An 18,419-nucleotide genomic window follows, 5' to 3' on the forward strand; every position below is an offset into this window, starting at 1 on the left:
GGTCACTGCTCTGAAGCCGGGGCTGCACAGACGCGGGCCTGCTGTTCTGCGCATGCGCAGACGGCAGGATCGGCGGACGCGGGCGCGCAGCTACGAGCAGCTGCGCGCCGAACATGGTGAGTAGGAGGGGTAATGTGGCTACCGGGGCGTGGAGTAGCCGCCTCGTGTAACCTCAGATGCGGCTACTCCACGCCCCAGTAGCCACATAAGTAAATTAACATATTTGGGTAATAAAAGTTTATAAAACAGTGCAGGGACGTGAGGATTAGCCCTTAAAAGGGCTCTCCTCACGTCCCATTGATTCACCTACCACCCGATCTACCTTTATAGGTAGATTTGTGGTGGTAGGTTTCCTTTAAGTCTTATGTGCATTCCCTGTGTGACTGCAGTAGACAGAAGCAAGGGTTTCCACAATGAGATCACTGGCTGACGCTTCAGGCATTGGATACAGTCACCAGGGGGAAGTCACTAAAGGAGGAAGGAGTTTTCAGTAATTGAAACTGAAACCAGACGTGAGGACTGAATTCATTTTGAGCAGCACTAAGATTTACAGGTAATAACAATGGGTCATAATATCTATATTTATCTAAGGGTCTTCACAAGGATGCAATACTGGGCACACAGAACCAGTATTCCCACTCTCATTGAATTGTAATACAAAATCTGAAGCTCAGCCGTCTTTCAGCTCTATGCATGTATATGCTGTAGACTGCTTCAGTCTCATCAAAAAGCTATAGTGCTACAAATCTTAAAATGAACATTGTTAGGGTGAATTTTACATGTCTCTCTAAAGCTGTGGCCGCACAGTAAAGGGAACTATGAGATGCACAGTGATTTTTGGATTTGTGTTTTTCTTCCATTTAGTGATTGTTTGGGTTACTTGTGTTTTTTTGTAACTAAGCATGCTCTAGGTATGGTGTTTTTACAGACATTTTCCAATAGGTTAAAAGATAATACATGGCACTGGGTGTGATGCTGAATATTGTTTAGAACACTATAAAGATCAGCAGTAATTTTACCCCGGGTCTTTCCTGACATAATTGCACCTGCACTAGAAATGCACCCCCATATGCCTTTCCCATCAAGCCCCTGGCGTGCAAGGTATGAGAAGTGCACAACAATGCAAAATTCTCAGCACAGATGTGGTTTATGACAAAAGCCATTTGGTGTCTGACAAAATCATCATACAAAATGAATTTTAAAAATTAATATGTATATATACTCTGATTTGAAAAAAATACATACCTTGCACCTATGACAACCCTTTGTTAGAATACTTTGAGAAGGGGCAGACCAGTTGACAGATTTAGTTTGGGGTCAAAGTCTGTCAACTGGAAATTGTTCCATACAGAATGCCTAGCACTGAATGATCTCTCCCGAAGAGGTACATTACCCCTGAGAGCCTATTTATAGTGCTGTAAGTAAGTGCACTTTCATGACCTTTTCAGACCCCACTTGTAAACATTTATGTAAAAGCACAGCAAGTTTTTCAGAAATCATGCATTTCTATCTAGCTCAGCTTGTTAAAATAACCATCAATGGAATGAGTGAATTAGGCCCATAAACACCACAAGCTATTTGCTAATGAATCGACAAGGACTAGCAGCTCAAACAGTTTTCACAATCCAGAACAGGTGGTACTTTTATTTCACACCACTCACGGAGCGAGGATTCATTAAAGGAAACCTACCACTTGAAGTGGCAGGTTTCTGATGGAAATACCGGGCACCAGCTCAGGTGCCGGTGCTTATTTTTGTTAGTGTTTTAAACCGCGGTATCGCGGTTTAAAACACTTTTTAAACTTTATAGCCGGCGCAGGCAGGTACGCAGGTACCTCCCTGCGCCGGCTATAAAGTTTAAAAAGTGTTTTAAACCGCGATACCGCGGTTTAAAACACTAACAAAAATAAGCACCGGCACCAGCTCACCCTGAGCTGGTGCCCGGTATTTCCATCAGAAACCTGCCACTTCAAGTGGTAGGTTTCCTTTAAGCCTTGCGTTTTGAAAGACACTCCCAAAGTGGCGTGCAGGTCAGAGAGGCCCAAAATCAGGGAGGGAAGGGGAGATTCATGTGCATAATAAATCTCCCCCACATTTTCTAGATTGTTTCTAGACACTTAGAGGGAGGTTTGTTGTCACTAAACTGCCCTGCCTTTGATAAATTAACCAACGTTGCCTATGTTTGCAGTAGCATTAGGAACAAAAACCATGACAGCTACACAGTGGAAAAGTATCTTCTTTAAGGCTACATGCACACTGCCGTTGCCCGCCGTACCAGGCAACTTGGTTCAGTTGTTCAATAGTACTTGTTCAACAGTGACCCTAATACAGTCATAGCCCTACAAGCGCATTGAACACACGTTCAATGCTTTCTTTGCTATGGAGTGACACTCTGCAGCTACTTCTGGTGTGATAATCTGGGGAGGCATGACATACCAAGGTCAGTCAATTCGGGTAATTATACAAGAGGTAAAACGTACCATCCCCAGGGCACTGTCTGGGATCCAAATGAAACATTTGTTATGCCAGTATAATAGTAACTTTCAGCAGCTCATATGACCCATGTTTAGGGCTCATTCACACGGCCATTCATGGGGATGTACATGCGGCCGCAAATTTGGCATGCTCTATCTGTTTGCGAGTGTGTGGCCATGTGCTGCTGTTTCCTATGGAGGGAGGAGGGGGTCACCTCCTCCTCCACTCCAGCACACGGCGGTATGTACCCTTACACCAATACTAGATAGGTTGAATGGAAAAGCCAAATATATTTCCCCACACCCATAACATCTGTATGTATTAAAACATACCAATAATACAGTGCAACCTATGCATCAGACCAGATTGGAAAAAATTTCTTGTTTTTGCATCACCATATTTGGGAGGCAGAACTTTTTTTATTCACCTATTGATGACTTATTTCATGCAGAAAAAGTTTTTCTTTTTACTATTAAAGTTGGGGCACAACTTTTTGATAAGGCAATGTCATAAAAAATAATTTTTGGAAATATTTTGTTTTGTTATTTTTTATGCCACTCAACATGCAGGTTCAGTCATGTCTGAGCTGTACTGTTTTAAGAACCTTACGTTAAGTTTTTTTCACTATTGAAATTGAACAAGCAAACATTTGATCATTTGGTCAATTCATTAAACTGAAATATTGCAATGTATTATATTTTCAGCCTATGCGCTTGCAGACACTACTTAGAAAAGCACATTGTAAACCAAACACACTCACATTTAGCTGTATGCACGTTGATGCAAGAAATTCTCTTCCTTATACATAAAACAGTGGGGGTCATTTACTAAGGCGTTTTTCCGTCGGGTTTCCGAATTTTACCATTTTGCCCCGGATTTTTGGCACACGCAAACGGATTGTGGCGCATTTGAACCAGCATGCATGCGACGGGGGGCGTGGCTGTCGGGAAAACCCGACGGATTTTGAAAAACCGCCGTATTTACAAAAAAAAAGTGTCGTTTGACACGCACTTACCTGCACCCATGATAGGATAGTGAACTTCGGTGAACTCCAGCGGACTTCAGCACAGCAGCGACACCAGGTAGACATTGGGCGCACTACCCTAGTGAATCCCGGCCGGACCCGTATCAGCGTCGGAGAACCCGCTGCTGGATCGCGACTGGACCGGGTAAGTAAATGTGCCCCAATGTTATTTCTGCAGAAATTGTCTTTTTAATTTATGCATATTAGTGCTGGGTGCTCCTGTGCTTGTCAAACAGGGAGCTCAACGCTTCTCATCTAATAATTTATTCCAGCATCATGCTACCTTATTATCCCACCCCCTTCCTTGGATTCAGCAGTTGGATTCAGAACCACTGACATCACCTAAATCTCAGGAACGTTCACTCATACGCAGTTGGCTCTCTCAATGCCCTCCCACAACAGGCATCTGTGCTTGCCCTCACAGCTGCACTGAGGAGCTGGATGCTGTGCATTAAGGGACTTTCAAGCATTCCCAAGATCCGGTGACATCACCCAACTCTCAGGAACACTCCTGCATGTGTGATTGGCTCCCTTAATGCCTTCTTTCCCACAGCAGGAATCTGCGCTTGTAGGGCTATGACTGTATTAGGGTCACTGTTGAACAAGTGCTATTGAACAACTGAACAATTACATATTTTATCTGGTCTGTTTGACCATCAAGTTGTTTCCCCTGGTAATTAACTAAGAAAAATAATTTTATTGAATTGTGGTTAATAACTTCACAATCTGCTGTATTTACTGTAAGTATTAGGCATGATATTGGTGCTGTATTCATGTTTAGAACTTGGGTATGAGGTTGTATTATGGCTCTGTTGCTGTATTTAACTTTGTTCTGTTGTTGTTAGTTAATGCAGTTAACACAACATTTTTATATTTAAGGTTTGGTAAAGGGGCTTTATTTATAGTACGTCACATGCCGGGTCCCGGAGCATGCTCCATAGCATATTGCAGCAAAAATACTCAAAATTTCAAAGAGGCTCAACTACTGTACCTACAGATAAATACTATACAAATCAAAAATAGCTGGGGGACGGCGCAGGGGAACCAAGGTGAAAAAGTCCAAAACACCAAAAAAGTCCAACAGGAAATATGCATCAAATGGTCGCTGCATCTACGTCCTTGCCAGTTCTACATTTAATCCCAAGTGCATAGAATGCACGGGGAAACAGGCAGATTCCACAGTACCTTTCACCGATGGAAGAAATCTATACTCTGCGTCCTCTCCAAGTTGGCGTTTCTCCGACTTTGCTGGATGAGACACTCGAGTAGCGGCTGATTCCCAGTGGGTGGGTTCAGTCTTCCGACTAGAAACTCGTACCACCTTGCTGTTAGTTCTGCTAGTCTCAGGGTTACTCCAGTTCACTCGCCAAGGGAAAAAGAAAGCAAGACGCGGACAGGTTTTTCTATTGAATATTTAAATAATTTATTCGATGTACTCACAAAACATGAAATAAAATAAGGCCTTCAGTAAAATTAAAACGCACGTTCGGTGCTCCTTGCCCGACTCAGAGTTTCGCCTCCATGGCTTCTTCCGGGGTGTACCAATGTGCGTGCATTGTTAACTATTTATAGTAATTAATCTCTCTCAGATTTATCCCTATTGTCATATTATTGTATTGTCATATTGTTACAACTTGTTTGTATAGAACATACCAAAACAGTAAGACATACATAATAAAAAATATAAAATGTAATAATTCTAAACAACATTGTTACTGCATATGTATCTTCTCCAAATATATTTCCCATAGGTCTTATTCCAATATGATGTAAAAAGTGAAAAAAATATTCTATTCTAAAAGAAGGAATTTCTATATATGAAGATAAATTCAATCTAAAAGTAAAATACACATATACTGCCATACTGTAGTATGGCAGTATATGATAGGATCGTACAGACACCCTAGGGCAGTGATGGCTAACCTATGGCACTGGTGCCAGAGGTGGCACTCAGAGCCCTTTCTGTGGGCACCCAGGCCATAACCAGAGATGACTCCAGGTATATTCCTGCAGTCCCAGACAGCCCAGGACTTGCTGTGCACAGAGGTATTTTAAAGTGACAGCTCTACCTGGGACTATTTTCAGCTTTATTGGTGTCCTCAGGTGCTGGTATCAATGAAAACTGTGACAGAGAAGGGAGTATAAATCCCAAATTAAATTTGTGTTGGCACTTTGCGATACATAAGCGGGTCTTTGTTGTAGTTTGGGCACTCGGTCTCTAAAAGGTTTGCCATCACTGCCCTAGGGAGTCTGAAAAATAGTAAAAATAAATAAAAAAGATAAAAAAATGTGGGGAGTGAAAAATGAAAACGCAAAAACGAAAAAGGGCTGCGGCGACAAGGGGTTAAGAACGGTTAAACTGTTGGCCTGAAGGGCTTGTCAGAGTGGATTTGTATATTTTGATGACAGTTTAATAAAGAAAACCTGTGTTTGGAGTTCGGCTGTATCATGGATTTCTTCTTTTCAGTTGCTTTGCCAACATAGTGCCTTACTCAGCCCCTTACGGGGTCAAGTGAGCTGTTTTTTCCTTAAGTTTGGAATTCTGTGTTGGGGTGACTGTCGGAGTGCGGGCTCTGAGTGTTACCTCTGGCACCCAAGCCATAGATTTACCACCACCCACCAAAGTCCCAGTTTGTAAGATATACAGTCCCAGGTACAACATCTGGTGGATCATTTCTCACAAGATACCAAATGTGTCTTATGTCATCGCTTACATACGGTATTTCATCATTACATTAACACAGCTAATTTAACTAGATTCAAACAATTCCTTCTTTGCGCATGATATTTTTTTAAATTGAGTGTAATTTTAAAAGCATAAAACATTTATGTTGGTAAATATTCTTTTCAGATATCTTTTCCATTTTTCCTTTCAAAGTGAAGTTTTCCAAGAGCTCTCAATAATGTTTCTGAGGCCTTTCAGACTCGTGGACAGATTCGATTTTTTCCTAAACAATTACATTGCTTCATATGTAATTTTCCACTTTTCTGATGGTTAACCAAGCCAATATCAAGCCTGATAAACCGAGGACATTTACTCATTGATCTCATTGATTTGTTATTCATGTCCTCCTCCCTTCTAAAATCAACTTTTAAAATGATGCTGATAAGCTAGAAGGGCTCAGGGGATGTTTCCAGAGACTATTTAAAGAAACGGGAATGGAGAAAGTTACTATGTAGATGTCATTCACTGATTGAAGATGCTGCAATCTCTTTAAACAGGCAGAAGAAATCATAAAATATGACCAATTTGACCTATCATTAAAATAGGTTTATATTTACGCTCAACTGGCTAAAAAGTTAGATTGCCGCCAACCATTGGTAGCAGCCCTGGTCATCAGCTTATGTTCGAATAACCCCTCACATAAAAAGAATTGTTCAAAACCTACAACCATACAATGGTCAAGAGAAATATTTATAACATATCTTCTATTTGTTGTGCCATGTAATATCAAAAATTATACTTCTTGACAGACCGCAGCAGTAAACCATCCTTTTAAACAGTGTGAAGATGAACTCCCAGAAACCACGTATTATTCCTTGGCTAATTGAGCAGATTTACAGTCAGCAGTATCCTGGTCTTATATGGGATAACAAAGAACAAACACGGTTCAGAATACCATGGAAGCATGGCCTGAGGCAGGACCGGTCGGAAGATGATGTGAAAATATTTGAGGTAATGCTGTAGTTTCAATCTAGTGATTAATACTAAGAGAGACAGTATTTATTCTTATTTGCAAACAAATTATACTTATACCTACATCTTAATTTAGAAGCAGGTTCCTAGTGGGGTGAATCCTGAATTACATGTATGTGTCTGCTATATTCCTAGGCTTGGGCTATTGCCAGTGGCTGTTATGATCCTACCAAGGACTCGCCCAACCCAGCTGTGTGGAAAAGAAATGTCCGTTCTGCCCTGAATCGAAAAAATGAAATTCGTTTGCTCATAGACAACAGCTCGGATTCTCAAAACCCACATAAAATTTATGAGATCATTAGAGGAAATAGCACTGGTGGTAAGTTCAACCAAATAAAGTGGTTTGCCACAACATGATGTAGGCATATTGGAGATTCCCAAAATATATTTCCTTTCTGATTTATATTTCATTTTAACTGTAAGGGAGGTAGGTCAAATGACCATTATTAGGTGTCTTGCCTGCTCTGCTACAGCAGTCTTAGGTGAGCCAGCCCCAACCACAAAATGGAATGATTCATGAATACTCAATTTTACTTTTTTTGTTTTTAATTTGAAGTATAGCAGAATTTCCATAGCCATTTTACATCTACAGTAGAAACATACAATATAAACAAAAGTAAACATTTCAGAGTACATTAACGACCACTCACAATCAGAAAGTATTAAAATGTATGTTAGTACTGACTGTCATCAGTAGGTCCCAAGATTTTCCTGCTGTCAAAATGCCAAGATAGGGGCCAAGAGGACAATTGCTTTTTGCACCAGGACAGTATCTCCATAATAAACTATCTGCAAGTGCAGTTAGATAAAGCATTGATAATGTGCAACACCTCATGCAAAAATTAGTGTACAGTATAGGTGGCACAAGTCATCCCTTTTCTCCAAGCATTTATGACAGCCAGAGAAAAGAACTGTAATTAGGACAGATTGTTAGTAGCAGCCAGCGAGGCCAGTAGTTAACCCCAAGTTCTAACCCACTTCTTCACAGTCATCCTAATCCCAGCCTAATGGTTCATTTACTTGTCTGGAGTTTGTAGGGTACAATGTTTAGTTAGGAAATTGAGGACATACACATACTTTAAGTACCTTTAAAAAGGCCTGTTTGGGTAGGTCAAATTGCTCTTCAGTTGTTTCATGATCTCCCTCAAGAGAGGATCTTCCCACAAATCCCTGATTGTACACTTCAGGGTTAGAATTTGCATGTCATTTATTAGCTACTTCTAGTCTATGGCCATAGCAGTGGCGTAACTAGAGTCCACTGGGCCCTGGGGAAAATTCCTAATGGGCCCCACCATCAGAATTGTGAACGATTTAGAAAGTTTTCTGGCAGGAAACTGGCTACAATTGACTCCACAACCATACTGCCCTCAACTGAGTGCCTAATTTATGAAAATAAAATTTGGTCATGAAACATGCCTGCAACTGGTAGTCCTTGCATTATACAGATATATATTGGCTGTGGTCAATGTAACACTTACACAGACAGAGGCTGCACAGGAAGCGCTGTGGTGGGGACATGACTTCTTCATCTCAGTAAACATACAGACCGGGGGTTATGGTGGCAGCGGCTGCAGGTCCTGGCTGTGGTCAGTGTAACACTTACACAGGTGGCAGGCAGAGGCTGCACAGGGGGCGCTGTGGTGGTGACATCACTGCTGTATCTCTGTATACATACGGACCGGAGGTGATGGTGGCAGCCGCAGCAGGTCCTGGCTGTGGTCAGTGCAACACTTACACAGGCTGCAGGCAGAGGCTGCACAGGGAGTGCTGTGGTGGGGACATCACTGCTTCATCTCAGTAAACATACAGACCGGGGGTTATGGTGGCAGCGGCTGCAGGTCCTGGCTGTGGTCAGTGTAACACTTACACAGGTGGCAGGCAGAGGCTGCACAGGGGGCGCTGTGGTGGTGACATCACTGCTGTATCTCTGTATACATACGGACCGGAGGTGATGGTGGCAGCCGCAGCAGGTCCTGGCTGTGGTCAGTGCAACACTTACACAGGCTGCAGGCAGAGGCTGCACAGGGAGTGCTGTGGTGGGGACATCACTGCTTCATCTCAGTAAACATACAGACCGGGGGTTATGGTGGCAGCGGCTGCAGGTCCTGGCTGTGGTCAGTGTAACACTTACACAGGTGGCAGGCAGAGGCTGCACAGGGGGCGCTGTGGTGGTGACATCACTGCTGTATCTCTGTATACATACGGACCGGAGGTGATGGTGGCAGCCGCAGCAGGTCCTGGCTGTGGTCAGTGCAACACTTACACAGGCTGCAGGCAGAGGCTGCACAGGGAGTTCTGTGGTGGGGACATCACTGCTTCATCTCAGTAAACATACAGACCGGGGGTTATGGTGGCAGCGGCTGCAGGTCCTGGCTATGGTCAGTGTAACACTTACACAGGCTGCAGGCAGAGGCTGCACAGGGAGTGCTGTGGTGGGGACATCACTCCTTCATCTCAGTAAACATACAGACCGGGGGTTATGGTGGCAGCGGCTGCAGGTCCTCGCTGTGGTCAGTGTAACAGTTACACAGGCTGCAGGCAGAGGCTGTACAGGGAGTGCTGTGGTGGGGACATCACTGCTTCATCTCTGTAAACATACAGACCAGGGGTTATGGTGGCAGCGGCTGCAAGTCCTGGCTGTGGACAGTGTAACACTTACACAGGCTGCAGACAGAGGCTGCACAGGGAGAGCTGTGGTGGTGACATCACTGGTGTATCTCTGTATACATACAGACCGGGGTAATGGGGGCACGCTACTTGACCGGAGCACCAGAGGGGTAAGTACAATTGCTACTTGTTTTTACAGCCTCCTCACTCCACTAGTAAAAAATACAAGCCTAGGCAACCCCTTTAACATCATATATAGATATGAACATACACAGACTTCTATAGGTACATGAAAACTAACCAAAACCAAGCTCAGTGTTGTGTATTGAGTGGATAATTGTGAGATAATTTGTAATACCAGCACTAACTGTAAATCCAGCAATTTACACATTAGGTCTTCTCTTTCTTCTTCTTCTATCTGGAGTATTTTTTGGCTTTTACCAGATGAGAACTCGGCTCTGAAGATTTAGAAACAAAAAGTTTCCATGTCACACTGCACCCCCACATAACATACATGTCACCCTGCACCCCCACATTACATCCATGTCACACTGCACCCAAAAATTACATCCATATCACGCTGCACCCCCACATAACATCCATGTTACCCTGCAACCCCACATTACATCCATGTCACACCGCACCCCCATATTACATCCATGTCACCCTGCAGGAGATAGATGATAAGCATCTTCACCTGGGAATTCAACCAAGGGCTATTCAAAGAGCAATATATCCTCTGCCCACAAAAGTCCACATGCAGGGGACCACTTTAGAACAGAGGGCCATGGGCAAATTCCCAGTTTTCTGTCCCTTAATGTCAGTCCTGGCCAAATGTAATTATTGTGAGAAAAAAATTGTGTTTGTCTTACTGAATAGAATATAAACAACATTTTTTTTCGTAGATAATGCAACTTCTGAAGGTCTGTATATGAATGACAGCATCAGTCCAACTACTGACATAACCAGCTGGAACAGCCCAGGAAGCCAGATTACTGTGGTTAGTGGATTTGCCTTTTGTTATTTGAAAAATACACAACTATCACTATCATTCCCGCTAACTCTGTTTGTCTCAGGCTTTTAAAGCCCAATTCAGATGTCAAAATTATGATCAGATGTGGTATTTCAACAGAGCAAACTGTATGGCCTAATGCCCATGAGCAAGTTTGCTTACTGAAACATCCGTCCCAAACACTCATAAACTGGAACTGAACTCATGTCAGTTTACTTTCAGTTGCTGAGCGTTCAGACCGGACATTCCATCAAGCACACAAAGTTTGATGTGAGTTGCATGCATCAAACTCGCTTGTGGGCAATAGGCCTAAGATTTATAGTCTTTTGTGTTAAAAGAAATCTACCATTTGCTTTTATGCACTATGAACCAAACATACCTTGAGAATGCTGTAGTTACACTGATGAAGAAACGTATCTTGTTAAATCCCTGAACCGAGGGGTTTTGCTGAAAAAACTATTATAAAATTATGATAATGAGGCTCCTCCCTGACAGGCAGAAGTAATCAATTGATGCACCATCCCCCAGCTGCTGTGTATGTGTCATCCAGCTTAGGTTGATTAGTCCTGTCTGGACAGTACAGGCATTACTGTGTATGTGGAAATAACATGTTTACGTATGGCAGCCAGCCTGCACCCAGCTTTCCCTACTTCCTGAATGACATTGCAGCAAAATAATCTGCAGTATACTGGGAAAGCTGGGTGACAGCACAGGCTTTGAGAAGGCTTATGGGGGCGGGATGAGGCAGCCTTATGCATGCTGGATGAGTGCATAATTAGGGTAAGAGCCTCATTACCATAATTTTATAATTGTTTTTTCAGCAAAACCACTCGGTTCAGGGATTAAACAAATTGAGGCTTATTTACTAAGGGTGGCGGATCGCGTTTTCGTCTGACTGTTAGCTGTTTTCTGGATTTGCGCAGCTTTGACAGGTATTTAACAGAGGTTTGTGCTGGGATTGTGTCAAACGCAACCAGTTTTTGGTGCAGCTGCACTGGCTTCCATTCGACACAAATCGGGGACGGGCCGTTCAACGATCCAACTAATTCGGACTGAGCACAGGATTTAACTTTAAAATTGTCTCACAAGACCTGACCTGAGCAGGGAAGCGACACATGCAGGATAATGGGTCTTTAACCCCTTCCCGACATTTGACGTAATAATACTGCATGGGGGGAGGTGCGTTCCCGCAATTTGCAGTATTATTACGTCATGCTTCTGGTACCGGCTCCTGAACGGAGCCGGTACCAGAAGCGTGGGGTGCAAGCTGTATGTTACAGCTGGCACCCATCTCTAGTACCCGCGATCGGAGTTTCCTCCGATTGCGGGCATTAACCCCTTTTACACCGTGGTCTCGTGTGATCGTGACGTGCAAGGGTCCCATGCGCCAAATCGGACCCCCCTGCGGCGTTTACCGGGGGGGTCCGATCCTCTGCTGTCATCCCCGGGGTATGCCAGTGCCCCGGGGATACACAGCTTCTTCCGGGAGCCGGGTCCTGCCTCCTGGCATGCTTAGTGTGTCACATAATACAGTGTAATACATCTGTATTACACTGTATTATATGAAGAAGAGCTTGAACAAGCGATCAGAGGATCGCTTGATCAAGCCAACCTGTTAAAGTAAAAAAAAAAATGTTAAAAACACTTCATATATACATTTATTAATAAAAAGAATTAATTAAATAAAGTTAAAGTCCCCTAAACATTCCCTATACATATCTAATAAAGTAATAAAACACAAAATCACCAGAAAAACCCCACATATTTGGTATCGCCGCGTCCGTAACAATCTGTACAATAACTCAGTAACATTACTGGACCCGCTCGGTGAACGCCGTAAAAACAAAACATGAAAAACTCGCCAAAAATGTACATTTTTCATAAAATCTCTTCACAAAAATGTTCTAAAAAGTGATCAAAAAAAGTTATGTACGCCAAAATGGTATCACTGAAAAGAACAACTCAACCTATACCTAAACCAGCTCTGTCAACCGAAAAATATTAGCGTTATATCTCCGTAAAGATGGCGATGCTAAAACAAATGAGATTTCCTCTATATTAGTTTTTTTTCCAGTAAAATTGTAAAAATAAATGAAAAACTATATAAATAAACTATATCACCGTAATCGTAGTGTTCTGTAGAATAAAGATATTATAGTATTTTTAGTGTACGGTGTAAAACCCCCCAAAAATACAAAAAGAAAGGAAACCAAAATTGACAATTTTCTTTTCACCCATACATTCAAGAGTTAATAAAATCTCATCAATAAGCTAATGACCCACTAAAATGAAGTATTTGTAAAGTGCATCTCATGTCGCAAAAAATAAGCCCTTGTATGTCCGAATTAACAAAAAAAATAAAGATTGTATAGCCAATAAAATGTGACAATGCATAATCTGCTCTGAATGGTGCAGCTTCCCCTCCATGCCCTGGCGTGTGCCCATACAGCAGGTTACCACCACATATGGGGTAATGTTATACCTGGGAGGGATTGGGTATCAAATTTTTGGAGCGTTTTGGTATTTTATCCACTGAGAATTTGTAAATTTTTTGAAAAACACATTAATTTAGCCCAAAAAAATTTACTTTCAAAATTGTATCCGATTTTGTTTTAACCCCTGTAAAACAATTAAAGGGTTAACAAACTTCATTAAAGTTGTTTTACATATGTTGAGGGGTGTAATTTCTATAATGGGGTAATTTATGGGGTTTTAATTTTATTTAGGCCTTTCAAGTGATTTGAAACCTGAGCAGGTCCCTCAATAGCAGGATTTTGGGGTTTTTATGAAAATGTGAAAAATTGCACCTAACGTTCAAAGGCCCATAACATCCTACAAAAATAAGAGTATGCATAAAAAACCATGTCCACATAAAGTAGGCATTTGGTGAATGTTAGTTATTAAGTTTTTTTGCTGTTATGACTATGTGTGGAAAAAGTAGAACATTTTGAGGTTCAAAAATCGAGAATTTTTCCAAATTTTCACCAAAAATCTGATTTCCTCATAAATAAATGCAAAATATACCACCAAAATTTTTCAACTAACATGAAGTACAATGTGTCACGAGAAACAATTTTAAAATCACTTGGATATGTTAAAGCGTTTCAAAGTTATAACCATTTATAGTGACACAGGGCAGATTTGAAAAAATGGGCCGTGTCTTTAGCGTTAAGGGGTTAAGTAAACTCAGTTGGACGGGTAAGTAAATCTCCCCCATTATATTTCTGCATCAGTGTAGATTCAGCATATTATGCACAGTGCATAAAAACAAATGGTAGATTTCCTTTAAGATTTGGATTATGAATCGATTGAAGAGAATACTGCTGTTTCAATTGGTCCTAAGACTGCACAGTATTGCTGCAATAGACAAACAAAATCTATGATTATGATATGGGCTTGGCTGATTTCTGTATATTTCACAGGACAGAAACCTGGAACAAGGCTTGACACAGATCTCTCTCAGTGATGATGGTAAGATCATAACATAGAAAGCAAGATATAACAAAGAAAAGACTGCAAAATTAACTTAAGACATTTCTCAGCAATTGTGCCCAATATGGAATTTGTTTATTTTATAATTATTACTAGTATTATCATCATCATCTTCATTATCAATATTCTATGATGATTAGAGATGGGCGAATTTGTTGAAATTCGACTCGACCAAATTTGCTGAATTTTTTGAAAAATTCCATTCGACCCGAATTGAATCATGAAGAATCACGTTAAAAAAACAGGTATTTCCTGGCTGCAGAGAGCCTGTAGGGTATTATAGAACGTTGTGCCATGCTTAAAAATGCAGCGTGGTTTGGTCTTCAAACAATGTTGTGTTTTAGACACGCACATGACAGCCGCCGCTCTTAGAATCGCTTCACTCTTCAATTCCATGGGACTTACAGGGGCCAACTTCACCAAATAAGTGAAGTGGGAAAGCAGCCTGACAAGGTAATGTCTGTTCCAGCTTGAAAGGACTGAGCTGTGGGCCAAGATCCCACTATAACATCAAAGAGTGCACTCTTTTTACACTGACACCAGATGATTCCATAGATTACGAAAGAACCTGTTCTGTTAAACGCGGATACATGTAGAAACCCCCCAAAAGAGCGGAGAGGGTGTCGGCAGTAATATTGCATTGACGTCACTGATCATTTTTCCCTTCTTTTCATCTTTCAGTGTCCGCTTTCAATCGGTCTATAATCCATCAGTATTGCTAAAGCCAAAAACAAAAAGGAGTAGATCCAGAACAGAGATGACCAGTAAATGGGATATTTGCATTCCCTCCGTGTTTTGTATCCACTTCTGCTTTTGGCTTTCAATCCTGAAGCTTTTCATTACTTCTTACAGATGGAAACGTCATAGAATGATGGAGGGTGAAAACAGCATTATGGAAATCACAGGTTGTTCCAGGGAGACAGCGGGCAGTTGGCAGCAGCACAAGTAGGCAGCAGAGTGGCACATTGACAAATTATGGAGGTGGCAGCAACATCGTAGGCACAATGAATTTGGAGTTTGAAATGAATTTTAAGTTTGAAATGAATTTTAAGTTGAAATTTTTAATTTAAATTTGAAGATTAGAGACACCACATGCATCATCCATCACAATTTCCCTGAAAATATTATGTCTTTGCCAAAAAAGAACTTCAAAGGTGGCAGTTGCAGCAGTAGCAGCATGAGATCAGAGAGCGGCACAATGACAAATTCTTTAGGTGGCAGCAACATGGAAGGCCACAGTGTGGCACAATGTTAGAGCGTGGAGGTGGCAGTGACAGCAGCAGCATGAGGTCAGAGAGTGGCACAATGAAAAATTCAGGAGGTGGCAGCAACATGGTAGGCCACAGTGTGGCACAATGATAGAGCGTGGAGGTGCCAGCAGCAGCAGGAGGTCAGAAAGTGGTACAATGACAATGAGTGTGGAGGTGGGTGACAATTTCAGTCCCTGGTATAGATGGTGGGAGGCAGATGGAGCAACTGGCAGCAGATGTGTGGCATCAGGCGGTTGGCAGCATCAGAATAGTGGCTGAGGCAGGTAGTTAGAATCCAGACTTATTTCTCAACTTTTGGGGGAGGCATCGTGACTGATCTAATGGCGCACATAGGCAGCGGCCAACTGTCTGCACAGTATATCTCTATAGTATGCCAGTTGTTCCTCCTTCTCGGCACCCATTTTTGACTGATAGCGAGGGTCCAAGAGGGTGTTGAGCCAAAATTCATCCCTATGCTGGATGTTGACTATTCGGCTGTCACTAGTTAGGCAAAGCAGCATGCTGCAGTCCATCTGCGCAAGTGACTCTGAGGGACTCCCGGCCTGCATTTTCACTGCATACTGCCACGGTGCTTCTGGGTCATCTTCCTCGTCTTCTCCTGTCACCTGAGTAGAAAAACCACTAATTTCACCAGACTCTGCTTGTGCTCCAATGTCGTCCTCCTCCAGTTCAGCCCCCACCGGACTCACGTGGCCATGAGATGTAGTCGCCACTTCTCCAGTGCCCTGACCAGACAGATTTTGCAGCATCTGTTCCAGGACATGAAGCAGTGGAATGATGTTATTCATCCCGCAGGGGAGTACACCTGTCTGCTTGCATCATCAAAAAATCATTAATGTCTTTTCTCTGTTCATACAGACGGTCTAACATATGGAGGCTGGAATTCCAACGGGTGTCAACATCCCATATCAGCCAATGCTGGGGGAGGCCATTCTGCCGCTGCAACTCAAGGAGGGTGTGCTTGGCTTTGTAAGAATGGCTGAAGGGCATGCACAGCTGCCTGGCCATTTTTAGAATGTCTTGCAGATGGGTGGAAGACTTCAGGTACCTGTTGACAACCAGATTGAACACATGCACCATGCAGGGCGCATGGACCATCCCTCCTCGGTGCAGCACGGACACCATGCTCATCCCATTGTCTGTCACCATGGTTCCGATTTGCAGTTGTCGAGGAGAAAGCCACACATTTATTTCTTCTTGCATGACATGGAGCAGTTCCTCCCCTGTGTTACTTTGTTCGCCCAGGCAAACCAGGTGTAGAACTACGTGACACCGCTGTGCCCTGCACATGTGGTATGGTGGAGCAGCACTTAGACTTGTGGAGGCTGAGGTGGTGGTGGAGAAGGAGGAGCCAGACATTGGTGCAGGAGCAGCAGTTTGACAATGTGTTCAAGTTGATGGTGCGGCTGGGTGGGAAGCAAATTCACCCAGTGGGTCATAAAGGACATGTACTGGCCCTGACTTTAGTTACAGCTCCACACGTCCGTGCTGCCGTGCACCTTGGAAGAAACTGATAAGCTCAAGGACTGGCCCAACCTTCTGTTCTACATATTTGTAAAGGGCTGGTACTGCCTTATTGGGAAAGAAATTTCGGCTTGGAACTCTCCACCTCGGTTCGGCACAAGCCATTAGTTCTCTTAGAGGCCACGACATGGAAAGGGAGTGACTACAGTACCAACAATTTCGACAGGAGCAGGGTAAGCTTTTGCACCTTAGGATGGCTGGACGCATACAGTTGTCTCTTTGTAATTGCCTCGCTCAACGACTGCTGGCGCCATGCGTAGCAAGGAGCAGGAGCACCTGGACTTGGAGATTATGTCAAAGACAAACATATCCCTTCAGCCGAGGTGCTGGAGCCTTAACTGGCTGAAACGGCATATGTGCCACTAGGTGCTGCTGCTGTTGCTGTGCCGGCAGAATGGACCACATCTAGCTCGCTGGCCGTGCTTCACTTTCTGCCCGCAGATTCGACATATACACACGCACGGCTCCTCTGGTTTCGTAAAACAAAAAACTGCCACACCGCCGAGATGGTGATTTTACCGCCAACCCTCTGGACTGAGTGACTACTACCACTGCGAACCGTTTGGCTCCCGTCCTCGCACTGCAGCGACCCTGCTGTCTCACGGCCACAGTAGCGACTTGCTGCCTGCTCCCCTGCCTGACGCGCAAGCTGACACTCCCTTCATCCGACGATAATATTTCTCTTGCTACACCCAGCTCCAAAGTGCGATCGGCTACATCATTGTCAATTTGCGTTTAAATGTCACTGCTATTCTCCTCAACGGTGTCAGTATGCACAGCATGCCTACTGCACGAAGCCCCACTTCTTCACTGCCAAGCAGCTGCTGACTGTCCTCAAACACTTTGTCCTTGCTGTATAGTGGCTCTGAGCCCAGACCACCTAGTAACTCTCTGACTGAGGGAGATGAACAGGACAGAGTCTGGTTGATGACTGGTGAGGGCCGCTAACCTGCTCCTGGGCCATGCCAATTAATTGTTGTATCTGACGAACCCACGGACTCTTGGCTTGGGTTGTCAGATGTTATATTTGAGTAATTGGATGGCCAAGTCAGCCAATTAACAACCTTTGGGTTGTTGATCAACATACTGCCACTAGATGATAACAAAAGTTGTGGCCTCACAGAGTCACCACTGCTGCGACGTCCCCTTACTGTCCTGCGCCCTCTGCCTGCTCCACCTGCCACCTTTCTGTCTGACACAGTGGTTAATCAACTACGTGGATTTGACACTTATTTCTTGGTCTCAACTTTAGCAACAAAAAAGTTTTGGAATCTGCTTAATACAGATACGCCACAACAGAGAACCTGTAATTGGAGCA

The 18,419-nt window shown here is 43.2% G+C and overlaps 1 protein-coding gene across 3 annotated transcripts in view; it reads left to right on the forward strand.

The window, feature by feature from the left end:
* Nucleotides 1-432: 432 nt before the first annotated feature.
* The window catches only part of LOC140063989 (interferon regulatory factor 3-like), a 46,217-nt gene continuing 28,230 nt past the window's right edge, over nt 433-18,419 (forward strand). For 2 of the 3 annotated variants that reach the window (XM_072110343.1, XM_072110341.1), the window contains exons 1-5: nt 433-553; nt 6,973-7,174; nt 7,331-7,514; nt 10,708-10,802; nt 14,237-14,285. In XM_072110343.1, the coding sequence (XP_071966444.1) occupies nt 7,010-7,174; nt 7,331-7,514; nt 10,708-10,802; nt 14,237-14,285 (493 nt within the window). In that variant the 5' untranslated portion in view covers nt 433-553; nt 6,973-7,009. The remainder of the gene's footprint in view (nt 554-6,972; nt 7,175-7,330; nt 7,515-10,707; nt 10,803-14,236; nt 14,286-18,419) is intronic. The other variant, XM_072110342.1, reaches the window with a different exon arrangement.

The sequence above is a fragment of the Engystomops pustulosus genome, chromosome 6, assembly GCF_040894005.1.
Source record: "Engystomops pustulosus chromosome 6, aEngPut4.maternal, whole genome shotgun sequence".
Taxonomy (NCBI): Eukaryota; Metazoa; Chordata; class Amphibia; order Anura; family Leptodactylidae; genus Engystomops; species Engystomops pustulosus.